The 15,206-nt window shown below is 42.6% G+C and overlaps 1 protein-coding gene across 1 annotated transcript in view; it reads right to left on the bottom strand.

Annotated features, from left to right (window-relative positions):
• The window catches only part of smg1 (SMG1 nonsense mediated mRNA decay associated PI3K related kinase), a 179,823-nt gene that overhangs the window by 49,867 nt on the left and 114,750 nt on the right, over positions 1-15,206 (bottom strand). Inside the window, exons 41-50 of the mRNA XM_046069927.1 lie at positions 11,838-12,067; positions 11,407-11,652; positions 10,395-10,533; positions 9,510-9,619; positions 9,061-9,279; positions 6,647-6,840; positions 5,031-5,203; positions 4,423-4,702; positions 1,029-1,301; positions 510-744 (exon numbers count right to left, since the gene is read on the bottom strand). Of these exons, the coding sequence (XP_045925883.1) occupies positions 510-744; positions 1,029-1,301; positions 4,423-4,702; positions 5,031-5,203; positions 6,647-6,840; positions 9,061-9,279; positions 9,510-9,619; positions 10,395-10,533; positions 11,407-11,652; positions 11,838-12,067 (2,099 nt within the window). The remainder of the gene's footprint in view (positions 1-509; positions 745-1,028; positions 1,302-4,422; positions 4,703-5,030; positions 5,204-6,646; positions 6,841-9,060; positions 9,280-9,509; positions 9,620-10,394; positions 10,534-11,406; positions 11,653-11,837; positions 12,068-15,206) is intronic.

Raw genomic sequence — 15,206 nt, 5'->3', positions numbered from 1 at the left:
ATATTGCTTTTTGCTAGTGTTTGTAATGTGTCTGTTCATGATGGTTTAAGTAGCAAGGGCTAATGTCATTTTTCGTGCTGGTTCATGATTTCAACCATTAGTGAGGTGGCTGTTGCATTATTGATGTCAGCTATATTTTGATAGTTTCACACACTTTCGTCGTCTCCTGTTATGCGTCAATTAAAAGAGACATTTTGGTAAAGTTTTGTTTTTTTTAAAACTACATCTTAGTCTTTATTCATAATAATATAAGTCCTTTAACATAACAATAATTTAGTGACGCCAATGCCGTTTTGTCATCAACTTGTCTTAGTCATGGAATAAAAAAAGTTTTACAAACATATTTAGTCATAGTTTAACACTATTACATATAATCGAATGAATACGAAAAGAATTTCTACATATCCTTAAAAAACAATACATGTAAGAAATTTCTCATATCCAAAGAGAGAATAGGCTGCTTCTACTTCTATCTGGATGATTTCACAGTGTTTTGGGAGTGCACGTACCTGCAAGCAAGTGTACACAGCGTTGGCCAAATACACAGCCTGGGTAGTGGCAGAGGGTGCAGGCAGCTCCAGGTCATGGGGCAGGAGTGTGCAGCGTTGTAGCAGTGTTGCCAGAGCACTGACATTTCCAGTCATACTGCAGAGCTCCTCCAGGAACCACGCCCCATCCCGAGATGTCAGATCTACCAGCTGCTCCCCAGCACCGGCAGCAGCTCCCTCCATCACCAGGTTCCTCCTGGAGAAAATAAAATAAACCCTGACTTCTTCTGTTCACCAACAATTTTTATCTTCATTTTTCCTTGTCTGTGTCACCAAGAGCTTGCTCATGGTGGGAAATGTTGGGTTGCCTAATAATAATCATAATAATATCACAAAGATCTATATGAAAAGTGCAATGAGATAACTTCTGTTATGAATTGGCGCTATATAAAGAAACTGCATTGAATTATGGATATTAAACTAACAGTCTAAGTGGACAAACAGCACAGTTAGACTTGGAATGACAGGCATGTGTAAAACCTGCAGAGTGTGCAGAGGGCAGAGGTGATGATTCCAGCCAGGCTAAGGGAGCCTGGCTCTCCATTCTCCCGAAGGAAGACTGTAATGCAGTGCTCAATCTCCTGTAGCTGCTCCTCACAGGCTGCTGCAGTTGTGCCCTCAGCCTTCAGTCGCTCCGCTTGGTGCATCACACGTTCGTTGGCGTCAGCCACTTGGTGCTGCAAAGTCAACTCCACACTGGAAAGGAACTGGCAGGAGGCTGCAGGAGGCTGCGGAGCAAACAGCACCTCATATCTGTAAAGGGAAGGAGAAACAAAGCTCATGTGTGGGCATGATAAGTTACAGGAGTGCAGCAACATAAACATGACATAGCCCTGTAACCTTATTTTCCCGCCTCGGCTGGACAATTAAGTTGTAAGATTATGTCGTCATGTTGCTCTCTTGCACTGAATTGTGTGTTAATGTTACTTTTATAATGTAGGGAGCTATGGTGGAGGGCAGCAGAGATCAGCAGTGACTGACTAAAAAAAAAACACCAGTATTCTGACAGCACACATTTGGGCACATTGGGGGTTTTATAAACTTAATGGGAGGCACAAATTGGACAAGATATATGTGTGTTACAGCTGCCTCACAAGAAGGATATACTTTGGTAATACAACGAATTTGAGGAGCCATGTTAGCCATTTTAACCCCGAGCTAACATCTGCGACCATAAAGAATATGGCGAGCCGCCAGCTTTCCCGTTCAACTCTGACAGCTGATCAGGTACTAAGGTGGGTCACACAGATACTGGTATTGAAAAGATGCAGCTGTTTATATTACAGACTGTTGTAGTATGACTTTTTGAAAGGACTTTCCAAATAAAAATGGAACTCTATCTGATGCCAGTATTAATTCAATCCAATCCCCCAATCCAAAAAGTAGCCTGGTGCAGTAGAGCGATGCATCGACAATCATGCATTCGAATCATAACGCCAGTGAAGATTCACACCTCTAATAATAGCAAAATTAAAGCTGCAAGCAGCGTTGAACGGGCAGTTGCCAAAATTGGCTGCATTGCTACGACAAGACTGTTTGATCTCAAAATGTAGCACAGCAAAGGTTCCTACACATTTTCCCTTTCAAACTTCCATAGTTTTCCAGACTCAATTTCCGTACTTCTCAGCTGATTTTTCAGACCATATTTGACATCCGAGTACAAATAGCTACACCGTTATTATGTAAATAAACTCTGTTCTGCCGTCCCTCTCTGGTAACTTTTACCAGAGAAGAGCTCTTAAATATTGGCCTTTCAACTGCTCATACTATTCCACCGCTCATCGAACTGGAACTTTCCTGTAGTTATTAGTTGGAGGAGCAGCAGCTCTGTACAGGATCTACCAGAGACGGCGAAGGGGAAAACACGCAAGCGCTCTGGTTAAACTGAGACAGCAGAGTTTCCGCAGTGCGCTCCCGTCAATCCATCTGCCGAATGTCCACTCTCTGGCCAACAAAATGGACAAACTGCTTCTCCTCAACAGAAATAAATTGGACTTCTGCAGATCTGCTGCCCTCTGATTCACTGAATCCTGGCTCACCGAGCGCATCCCGGACAGCGCACTTCACCTACCGGGATTTAATCTCATCCACGTGGATCGCGAAAGGGAGCTTACAGGAAAAACACGGGGAGGCAGACTCTGTTTCTATATAAACGAAGGTTGGTGCACAGATGTCACAGTGTTGGAAAAATCATGCAGCCCTCACAGAGACATTATTCATGTTATTACATTATTATACATACATTATTAACGGTAAACTGCGGGAGTTTTCCTCGTTTGTTCTGGTCGCTGTTTACATTCCACCTCAGGCCTGTGTTAGTGAGGCGTTACTACACCTGGCCGACCAGATAACTAACGTGGAGAAAAAACATCCAGACTCCCTGCTCATTGTTCTCGGGGCCTTCAACAGAGCAAACCTCAGCCATGAACTCCCAAAGTACAGACAGCATATTAAGCATACTAACACACTGGACCACTGCTGCACAACATTAAAGGACGCCTATCGCTCTGTTCTCTGTGCAGCCTTGAGACTCTCTGATCACTGTCTGGTCCATCTTATCCCAACGTACAAAAGCTGCATAACAGCTTTGCAGCCAACGACCCTGCGTCAGTGTGGAGAGGCCTGCAGACACTCACCAACTACAGGAGACCATCCTCCAACTCTGCTGGTACTCAACAACTGGCAGACGAATACTACTTCAAACTTCGACAGTGAGATTGACAGTCAAATCAGGCTCCTCCTATCAAAGCATCGAATCTTTGACTTTTCAAGGTCAGCCCTAGTAAAAACAAACGTAAACAAGCTAGCAGCTGTTACCTTGTCTTTTGCGTTGTGGGGATTTAGCCATTTTCACCTCCCCACATGCAATGATTCCACCAAAACAGGTTCCACACTAATACGCAATGGCACCGTGGGCTGCATCCTACAACTGACAACTGTGATTGGTTTAAAAAATATATATAAACAAGCCAACTTTCCCTCTATGATAATGAGTTCAGCCAGACCTTTCTTCAGCACTGGCAAAGCACTTAGTGTGGCTGTGCAAGACTGGATAATTAGTAACATTAAGTGGAAAATAAAAAAGTAGAATCAGGATGTATATTCTGAACTCCCATACTGACTTCAGCAGCATAATAGAAGTCCTGAAATGTAGTTATGGCATTTGGTTTTGGTGTACCACCCCAGGATTTTCAGTTGCCCCATCTGGACATTCCTACAATTTCTGGGAGCGCCACGGTGTTCTGGCCCACGCTCTCACACAGTGGTGGCCTGCTTCGTGCCAATGAAACACACAATGATAAATTAATTTTTACAAATTCTATTTTCTACATTTTAGAATTTAGAAAATAGAATAGTGGCAATAGTCTGCAAACACATTTTCACTATGTTTTTTCTGTTTTTTCTCACAGAGACCTGGAAATGACTAAAAGCTAATTCCATACTTTTCCATAACGCTAAGTCCACTGGACTCATTCTCCAGGAGAACAGAGCCTGTAATTTTTTACATGTTAAAAAGCCTAGAGATGATACATCTGCCTCCAGAAAGGTGAAATGTACGATGGAGGCTGCTTCGGTGAGATGTTGAAGTGAGTACCCTCAAGCCATTTTTCCACACTAATGCCCCAGAACCATATTGGGAGATGTTGGGCCCTAGTACTTTCGTGCTCCGTTTTTTTATATAGCACATATTGATATTGCAATATTTACTGATTGAAGTGACCAGACTAATTCATAGATTTCAGCCACGACTCGTACACTCATTGGGAAAATACAGCACACCTTCCAGCCAATCAGAAATTTGCCATGGAAATGGTACATGGGGTTCTTGTAGTTTGTATGAAAGCATAAGGGAAAGCCTGCTGCAGGTCCTTACTGTCTGTAGATGTGCTGGCAGTGCTCCACTGTCATGTCTCTCAGCAGTTCTTCCAACCAGGCCTTCCACTGGTGGGTGCGATGGAGCAGCAGAGTAGCCCGTGGGTACAGCAAAGCCACTGTAGCATAACTGTGAAGCTGCTCCAGACAGCCGTGAAGGGCCCCACGCCGCTGCTGCAGCAAGGAGCTCATCTCTGCCTCCAGACTCTCGCACTGGCTGATCAGGTGGGCCTGGCCTGCATTCTGCAGGAAGGCTGTAGCTGGCACGTAGCTAGGAGGACCTGGAATAATAGGACAACCAAGAACAAGACATAACACAGCTCAAGTAAACAAAACGCTCCATGAGGCATTTTAACAATACATTTAACCCCATTACATACAGTATCACAAAAGTGAAACATTTGACACACTGAAGAAATGACACTTTGCTACAATGTGAAGGAGTGAGTGTACAACAGTGTAAATTAGCCGCCCCCTCAAAATAACACATCACACAGCCATTAATGTCTAAACTGCTGGCAACAATAGTGAGGACACCCCTAAATACCGCAAAAACAATCAACTGGTTCATCCATTCATTCTGCTTGCATTATTTCCAGTGGGACTTACCAAGATCTATGGGGCTACTGATGTCCGCCAGCAGACTGGCCAACTGGGTGGCCTCTAGGTTGGAGAACGCTGCCTGGTACTGGGAGATCCACTGGTCCAGGTCAGCCAGCTTGCTCTGAATGGCCTCCCGCACAGTCTGCTGCCGTGACTGCAGCTGAGTGTGTTCAGAGTACCTGTGACAAGGAGGGCTGGATGAATAACCTTTGTGTGGTGTTACATATTGTTGCATACAGTATTTATATGAGAGACAGGGAGACTGCTTCACACAACATGCTGGAAACTTCCACTGCAACATTACAGTAATATTTTCATCAGCTTGAGGTTGAACTAATTCATGCTTGTTACATGATAACGGTACATTTACTGCATTTAGCTGACATGCTACATTGGCGTTAGCTCGCCTGCTGCTTTCAGTAACTGTATTTTCAGCATCTTTCACCAGAGGCTCAGCATTATGAGCACAGCTAACTTACAAGTATTGGATGAAAACAAACCGGTAAGTGAGGTAGACTGAATATTATAACAAGATTGTTGCTACACTTTATAACGGTAGTGAGTAACTTTACTGTAACGTTAGTGGATGGGTCTTCCTTTGTGTTGTCGCTCCACATTTGCTTTTTACTGTTACATCCTTTCTTGCAGGCTAAATCAACACTTTGAAAGAATACTGGCGGTACACAGGATAGTAATGTTGATCACGTTAGGTGAAGTAATGTAGAAAGCGATAACATTTTACACTGGATAATGTTAATGTTTTTATCCTTACGTACAGTTTATGTTTGAGTCTGTGTTGTGCTACGGGGGTGGTGGTGATGGAACAGTGGATAAGGACACGTGCTTTTGGCGTGAGTGAACTGGGTTCAGTGCATCACTGTGACACATCCAATGTGTCGCTGAGCAAGACACCTAACCCCTAGTTGCTCCAGAGGTGTGTGACTTCTGATATATATAGCAGTTTTAAGTCGCTTTAGGAAAGAGTCAGCTAAATGACTAAAATGTAAAATAAAATGTAATGTTAATGTGCTGGGAGCTTGTTTTGTGGTTTAAGTGGACAGCGTGTGTCAGAGAGAGGCTAGAGCGCGCACAGGGCTGCATCCCGACCCGGTGTCCTTACACTAATAGCAGAATAGCGGCTGATGCAAGCAACAGAGAAAACAGGCATGTGCTTAATTTCTAAGTGAAGCTACAGCCCATTGACAAGAAGGCAGTGGAACCTGTATTTATTATTAAGTCATTTCATTGAATGTAAATGCAAAAGTAAATGCTCCGTATTTGTAGCCCCTTTCTAGTCTTTGCGACCACTCAAAGTGCTGTTACATTGCATTTATCCATTCACACACATTCATACATCGATGGATTGATATCACACTGCTGGGAAAATATCAGATTCTATGCAATTTAAACTTTTACAATACACAATAAATAAATAAAAAAGACATGAAAATGTAATACATTTATAAAAGTTAACTGAGCATTTCATGGAGACTAATATATATTATTTGTTCACATAGACAAATAATTTTATTTAAAGTACTCATCAGTGTTAAAGATTAATTTGAACATTTATGTATATTACATTCATGTTTGGAGTGAGTGAGTATTGTGCTGTCCGAGACCTTTGCTCTAGGGTGAGGATAAGATGGTCCGAATGGTTCTCTGCCCCCTCCAGGAAGGCCATCTCCTCCTGAAGTTTGGCCTGTAGTTTCTCCCCCTGGCAGAGCAGTTCCTGCAGGACGAGGTACTCCTCCACGGCTTCTTCCACTTGTGGTAGCACCGACATCATCTCGTCACGATTCTTAAACCAGTTCACCTGCACACAGTACACCAATCACGGTTAAAGTCCTCAAATGCATTGCTTCCGGATCATTTGCATGCAGTACTTTACAGAATCTCTGGTTCCCTGTTGAAGTAGCTCATGGTCTCATTCCAGAGGGTTTAGTCATATTCGTGCCTTAACCTGGACCCAGCTTAAACAGAAAAGAGAGCATTTATTGAAGCCTCCTCAATTTTATTACAGTCAGATGATGAAACCACTGAATCATTATTGTGAGTGTCCAATTTGGTGCAAGTTGGCCAGATGGTGGTCTATTAACAATCATTTTTACGTTTCGGCCTGCAACTTTTGAATTGCATGTCTCAGAATCACAATGATTTTTCCCCGGATTCTGTGGGTTCAGACAAATCTAATTCATATAAGTCACACCCATTTGCATCTACTGGTGCTGGTCATATAATTAGAATATCATCAAAAAGTTGATTTATTTCAGTAATTCCATTCAAAAAGTGAAACCTGTATAATGTATACATTCATTCCACACAGACTATTATATTTCAAGTGTTCATTCCTTTTAATTTCGATGATTATAACTGACAACTAGTGAAAACCCCAAAATCAGGATCTCAGAAAATTAGAATATTGTGAAAAGGTTCAATATTGAAGACACCTGGTGCCACACTCTAATCAGCTAATTAACTCAAAACACCTGCAAAGGCCTTTAAATGATCTCTCAGTCTAGTTCTGCAGGCTACATAATCATGGGGAAGACTTCTGACTTCACAGCTGTCCAAAAGACGACCATTGACACCTTGCACAAGGAGGGCAAGACACAAAAGGTCATTGCTAAAGAGGCTGGCTGTTCACAGAGCTCTGTGTCCAAACATTAATAGAGAGGCAAAGGGAAGGAAAAGATGTGGTAGAAAAAAAAGTGTACAAGCAATAGGGATAACCGCACCCTGGAGAGGATTGTGAAACAAAACCCATTCAAAAATGTGGGGGAGATTCACAAAGAGTGGACTGCAGCTGGAGTCAGTGCTTCAAGAACCACCACGCACAGACGTTATGCAAGACATGGGTTTCAGCTGTCGCATTCCTTGTGTCAAGCCACTCTTGAACAAGACACAGCGTCAGAAGCGTCTCGCCTGGGCTAAAGACAAAAAGGACTGGACTGCTGCTGAGTGGTCCAAAGTTATGTTCTCTGATGAAAGTAAATTTTGCATTTCCTTTGGAAATCAAGGTCCCAGAGTCTGGAGGAAGAGAGGAGAGGCACAGAATCCACGCTGCTTGAAGTCCAGTGTAAAGTTTCCACAGTCAGTGATGGTTTGGGGTGCCATGTCATCTGCTGGTGTCATCGCCTCGTAGGTGGCCTGATTAATCAGTGATGAACCGAGTCGACAAACACACTGAACCATTAGACTTTTTGATGCTGCAGCTATGCAGCTACCAGAATTACGGTGTTTCTGCCGTTGCTTTAGGTCATTAAACCACGGTTATGCTGCGCGATCATGCGCAGTAGACGCTGGTGCCAACAGGAAGTAGCCCTGTAGTAGTATTTTATTGGTCCAAAACTGGCTTCACTGCTCTCCATTCAAATCAGCGGGGTGGCTTCGTCCAGTAATATACTGTCTATGATTGTGAGCTATCGTCAACAAATTTGGTCCAGAAAATCTCTGGACTAGGCTGGAAAAAAATACTCTTGGGATTGTTTATATTCCATACAGTAAGTTTGCTCAAAATGCAGTGGAGTTGTATGTATGTATTTATTAATTTGTGTGTAACATCAACCTGTCAGGGGGTCTGCAGATGGAAATTAGCCTAAGGCTACAATCTGGCATATTTACATTTGTGAAAATGTTCATTAATATGTATTGTCCGCCCCCCCCTTTTTTAAATAAAAAGAGTGCAGCATTACAAAAAATGTCCTCTCTCCTGAAAGCTTTGTGCTATTGTAACCATATTTGGTGGACGTGTAGATACAGTATCTGACTGACCATGACACAGCTGATGCCATTTGGCCAAAAGTGGTGCTGTAGCAGCACACCCTGAAAGAGCACTGCACTAGTTTAGGCAGTTACAGTAAACTAAACGATTTGTCGGAAACTTGTTTCCTAATAATGAAATGAAATTAATTAATAAATAAACAAGATTAGATGGAAGTAATGTCTATGTCAACACTGGCCAATATTCTACATTTAATAACAGACTGAGATGGGCCCTTAGAGTCCATGTAGCAGTTGACCGTCATGAGCTCACCTTAATCTCAGCCACCCTGGAGGAGAAGAGCGAGCGGGTGATGTCTCTCTCCATCTCCCTCTTGCTCTGCTTGCTGTCAGCCTGTTGGCCGCCTCCTCCATACACTGCACCTGCAAAGCCCACCTCCCCCCCAGCAGTCCAGTCCACCAGGGGATCATACACGAAAGCCTCCAGGAGGGTGAGTAGGGTCTCTCTGCCCCGACGCATCATCTGAACAACCTAAAATGACACATCTGACTTCAGCACCACCAGTGCAGCAACTTTTCTGCAAGACTCAGCAAATATTTTTAGAGATTTATTCTATATGTTCAACTATCTATATAATATTTACTATTAGGTTATGCACTGAACAGGTTTACAATTGGTTTTACAATTAAATTGTAATATACAGAATATTCTGTGATGGTGGGGTGAGCTTGAGACTAGTAGTTGTATAACATGACAGTAACCTGTTCACAGGACAGCCTGAAGATGCCCTCCACCCCAGTGACTCCCAAAGCAGTCTCAATGTTGTGGGTCATCCTGAATGGGACCTTCTCTGGCACCCGCAGGCTCTTCCCTAGTGACACACACACACACACACAGCTATTCAACCAGGAAAACCAGAATGGCTAAATAGATATAGGGCTGGACAATTAATTGAAAAGTAATCGAAAGCGAAAGTCAGAGCCTCTAACCAACATAGTTTCCCCATGTCGGTTATGTTCCTATTGTGTGTGTTCATGTAGCCGACTTTCCTGCTCAGCCTTCAGACCAGAATCTTGCGCTAACCGCCTTCACTTTCCAGCAGTTGTGGAAACAGACTAACAGACACACTGTGACCTACATTGTACATTTAATGCCATACTGACATCTTATTACTCTCTCGCTTTCAACACTTTCTGCCACTCGAACTTATAGTAGCAGTGGTCATACCATGTCTCTGTAATGTGCACGCACGTCAACATTACCTTATTAATTAAAATTAAGATAGTCTAATGGATCTGTGATTAAATAATCCCAGCTTTAATAGCTGAGTGTATTTCCAGTACCAACCTTGTCAGTGAAATATGAGGGGGAAAAAACGACATTCAAAAACAAAACAATCGTTCAATAATCGAGGTGTTGAATTAATCATGATTTTGATTTTAGGTGAAATCGTCCAGCCCTAAATAGATGTCAAGCGTATCATTTTCTCCGTCTTCTGGATAACAGTTTGCTCAATGCTATTTTTATGACATGCAGCACAAATCACTTTAATCAGCAATTGCAGTTAGACACATTAATAAAGGAAACAGCTGCTCATAAGACAAGGCAGAGGCTAGTGGTTCTTTTTATCATTCTCATTAACTGACCTTTTTCAAAGCATACATTGTAATCAATGTGCACCACCTCTCCGGTGGTCATGTCAATCAACACATTGTCAAGGTGACGGTCGCCCAGGCCGATGATGTATCCCACCATCGACATGACAGCAGTGGATCTGGCATAGGACTGCAGCATAAAAGAAAGGAATATCAAACAAACAGAACATTCATAGGTGACATTTGTGCAAGCCCAAATGCTAACAGCAGGGCTCCAGACTAACTTTTTTCACCTCTGTCCCGGAAGCGTCCTGAAAAACAATTTGAACCGTCCTGAAGTTAATATAAAGCGTCCCAAAATCAAAATGTTGTTTCTTTACTTTATTATCCTCTGAAGTTGTTAGTGACATAATTAATGATTATAAATTGATAAAAAAAATATTTATTTTGCTTAATTCAAACAAAAAGATTTATAAACATAACTGAAAAGTTATCTGTTGGGGCACCTTTTTACCTCGATGATAAATTATTTAATTTCAATTCAGTTATAAACTCCTGGACTTTGTTTCAGCAGCTTTTCTGCTCATGTTCAAACATTTCTGCACATTCACAATCTCACATCTTTGTTATCTGACAAGTCCAGAAGAAAATCATAATATGATGAGACTAACATCATAATAATTAAAGAGAATTCCTAATCTTTTTTTAAAAGTCTACCTGGCGTGAGAAGACTAATGTTTGCCGCTTAACGCTAGCCTACACAGCGCGATTGAGAGGTCAGCAAGCAGTTTGTGACTGAGAGGCCAGATGGACCTGTCCCACGGGAACAGGTGAGCAGCCGGCCTCCTGTGTGAGTTTGGCGTGACTGTAGTAACAGTGTGTGAAGCCTCCGTTGTAGTCAGGGCTTAGTCGGTTCAGTTTGTCATTTGCTGTGTTCGTAATAAATAAACACATAGGTCTACACAATACCTTTCGTCCTAGAGGCGTCCCACAGAATATTTCTCTTTGTCCCCAGGATGACAGGACGCCGTTAGTCTCAAGCCCTGCTAACAGTCATGTTTACCTGAGTGACCCTCCACCACTCACTGGGTGTGGTGCAGGAACACCACAGCTCCTTGGCCAGCAGGTTGGAAGGTGTAGCCTCCATCAACTCTTTCAGCACATCCTTCATGACGCTGAGAGGCCAGTCTCTTCGTGTGACATCTAGACTAAGCCCCACAGCCTTCAGAGCTGGCCCGATGCGGCTGTAGTAGAGCTCACTAGGACGGGGTACTGGAGGGACAGGCTGCTGTTGGAAGGAGTCTTGGGTCTGGCCAGGACAAAAAAAATAATAAAAAACACAAATCAATTTAGCTCTGATGAAAAACTCTTTCATTGCAATGGAACAAGGGGATGCAAAAGAAAATGGACTGGTGCAGTTCTGATAAAAAAATTCTTGCTGTTTCACCATCCAGTATATGTCTACGTACTACTTTACAGTCCAGCATGTGTTACCTTCTGAGCCTGCAGCACAGCCTCTCTCTGCTGCCAGCGCTTGTAGAGGCCGAAGAGTGGCGTGGCTCCGTCCACCCACTGGATGAGTCCCGATCGAGTTCCGAGAGGGGTGACAGAGTAGTGGCGAGCGTGGAAGTGCGGCTGCCCCTGCTGATTGATCTTGGTGAACATGGTGTTGACAATCGACAAGAACTGCATGATGCGCTCATCCAAATGCAAATCCTCCAGACCTGAGAGAGACAAGATTTGAGTAACTACTACATTACTACTGACACTACAACTATTAAATCTGGTACTTAGCAAACAACAGACAGCAAATTTACTTTGAATAATTTCTAATTCAGAACTTGCTCTCTACACAATGCACATAGGGACCAAGCGGCAACCTTCCGGTTTCCGGACTTAGGCCAAGCCAGAAATGCCTAAAATTGCAATTCATTGAGTGGCCACATGAGGCTGGCTCCAAAACTGAGTCAATCTCCATTGACCCCCATGTTAAAACGCCCAACTTTACAGTAGAATAAAACATGTTTAAAGCCTGGTTCAAAGATGGTTTTAGTGTATATAGCTAATTTTCCCCTTCAGGAAAACTGTGCAAAGGGGTGAATTTTATTATAACTCACCTGTTTAAATTTTATTAAGCCTTAAAAGTTCTGCATTATTATGGGCATGGCCGCTTTGTCACTGCTAGCCGTAAAACCTATTGAGCCCCCTGGCCAGGCCCATTCACTACAGAACATTGCAATTTTCACCAGTTCTGATGTGTGTGCAAACGTTCATGACCTTGCGATTATCCTAGGGCCTTGAAAAATGCGTTTCCGAGGGAGTATAATAATCCCAGCAAAAACAATAGGTTCCTTGCACTTTCATGCTAGGATCCGTGTCTATTGTAGAGCTGGTTACCATGGTGACTTAAGTTAGCTGATTAAAGATCAAAGGACTCTGTCCTGATTGGTGGACTGAAGTTAAGCTATTTTCTGAACACCTGTTTGTGTCCTCTTCACTGACACACACACACACACATTAATACACTGAGACACACACACACACACACACATTAATACACTGAGACACACACACACACACACACATTAATACACTGAGACACACACACACACATTAATACACTGAGACACACACACACACACATTAATACACTGAGACACACACACACACACATTAATACACTGAGACACACACACACAGAGCCCTCAAAGCATGGAGCTTTAAACTTTACTGAATGGGAGATCACATGTATGCATAACTGTGTCCCAGCAGGCGCGCAGACACACACACACACACACACTAAAGGAGACTTATTAGGCTTCTTCTATTTTCTGTCTTATGTAACTCAATAACAACTGGCAACTCCTATGCTTTATTTGTCTATACAGCTGAGGGTGGTGCTTAAAGAGACAGGAGCATCTACTGCTTGTTTACGAGGCTGAAATGAGAACTTGCATGAAGTTTAGAAATCCAGTTTAGCATCAGCCTTCAACAGCAAGCATTCACACCACAATCTCTCCAGAAGATTGGACATATGATCTATATTTTATGCTCAGCTATTCAAGCACTAACTAAAAAGACCAAATGATAGCTGAAAAGCTTTTTTTAAGCAAATACACTTTTTGTATAAACAAAGCATCAAATTATATAATTACAAGCAGTCTGACTGTTGGCTCGATTGGTTAGGCGTCAGGCTCTGAAGCAGCACCTCTTATTTCAGTCATGGGTTCAAATCCCACAGCAGTAATAATTGCTTTCAACTTTAAACACCTGTATGATTACAAACTAAAGATGTCTCCTAACTTAAAATACCAAAATGGTAGCTGAAAAGCTTTTTTTTTTTTTTAATGTATATGCACTTTTCCATCAACAAATGATGAAATTATGGCCTCATCAGATGTCTCCCGCTATAGCTCACTTGTTTAGAGTGCTGGTTTCCCAAGCAGTTTTTTTCATTCAGACACAGGTTTGAATCCCACTTCCGGTAGCAGTGTGGAGTTCAGTTTCCACTGACTTGCTGGGGTGCTTCTAAATGCAATCAATGTTTACGTGGCTATTAGCGTTCCCTTAGAAGAGTTGATAGGTCGCAATAATTGTTTACATGGAATACATTTTTCATGAGATTAGTCGCTTCTTGTGTCTTCATGAGACAGTGGAGTAGATGTCACAGAAAATATGTTTATCAGAAACAGTGCAGTAGCAGACCTTTTTGGTCATTGCCCTCTATTGGTGCTTTTAGGGCATTACATGTCATGTGACCAAACACAATGACAGAAAAAGGTTACCAACACATTTAGCACTATGAATTAATAGGCCAATGGATAAGGCATTGCCCTGCAGATCCAAAGATTGGCGTTTGAATCCTGGTCATGCCATGCTGACACCAATACTGAACTTTAGAAATATTTCTGCAAATACATCTCATTTTTGACGGCCTAAAAGCTTTAATGAACTCCTAGAGAATTAATCCATGCGACTTCAAATTTTTGCTGTGCAGCCTTATCCCATTAATGATTACATGTACAAATGGTGAGTTTTGGTCGACCGGGGCAGTCCGTGGCATGGAACATGAAGTTGTTATAACTTCTGTACATGCTCACATCTGTACCAAATTTATGTGATTGATAATGGTCCCGCCCCCACACAGCTACATGCCAAAATTCAGTTAGTCATAGCGCTACCTACTGGCATCAGAAAGTAAGCCTTGTGGGACAATGATGCGATTAAAAGAAATTTTCTTAATGTGTTCCACACATGATGTACTGGGACATAACGCATAGTTACTGGGTGCTCCTTTGCGCCACATAGACACAGGACACACCGATATTGCTGACGTATTGCGGTAAGCGTGTCGACTCATTTCCGTTTCCGGTGCTTGTGTGCTTGTGTTGGTACCGTGTTGTGCTGCTCTCGCTAAATAACAGTTACATTTGTTAGATTACAGCAGCCAACTGTCCGCTAAACACTTATTCTTTACAGTAATTTTGCCTAAGCACTCACAGTTCTTTCCATCTTTTAGTGACTGCTGTTCAATCTCATAGTTGTTCTAAAGTTTTGGTAGCTGACGCTACAGTACTTTAGCTTAGCCATTAGCTACTTTAGCTTAGCAGCTAGGGATGGCTTCTCCTTCTCCCTCTCTCTCTCCTACTTTCTGCTGCACGGTGTGTCAGATGTTCAGTTACTCCTCTGCCTCCTTTAGCGGTAATGGTACGTGTAATAAGTATAGTTTATTTATAGACATGGAGGCGAGGCTCAGTGATTTAGAAGTCCGGCTCCGCACCTTGATAGATCAGTCTTTAGCTACTGTAGCTAGCCAGTCCCCGGTAGTCGGTGCGGAACGGCCTGAGTTAGCCTCTGGTAGCC

Source organism: Micropterus dolomieu, linkage group LG02 (genome assembly GCF_021292245.1).
Source record: "Micropterus dolomieu isolate WLL.071019.BEF.003 ecotype Adirondacks linkage group LG02, ASM2129224v1, whole genome shotgun sequence".
Lineage (NCBI taxonomy): Eukaryota > Metazoa > Chordata > Actinopteri > Centrarchiformes > Centrarchidae > Micropterus > Micropterus dolomieu.
Note: the sequence above shows the minus strand (reverse complement) of the source record. Positions and strands in the feature narration are given on the sequence as shown.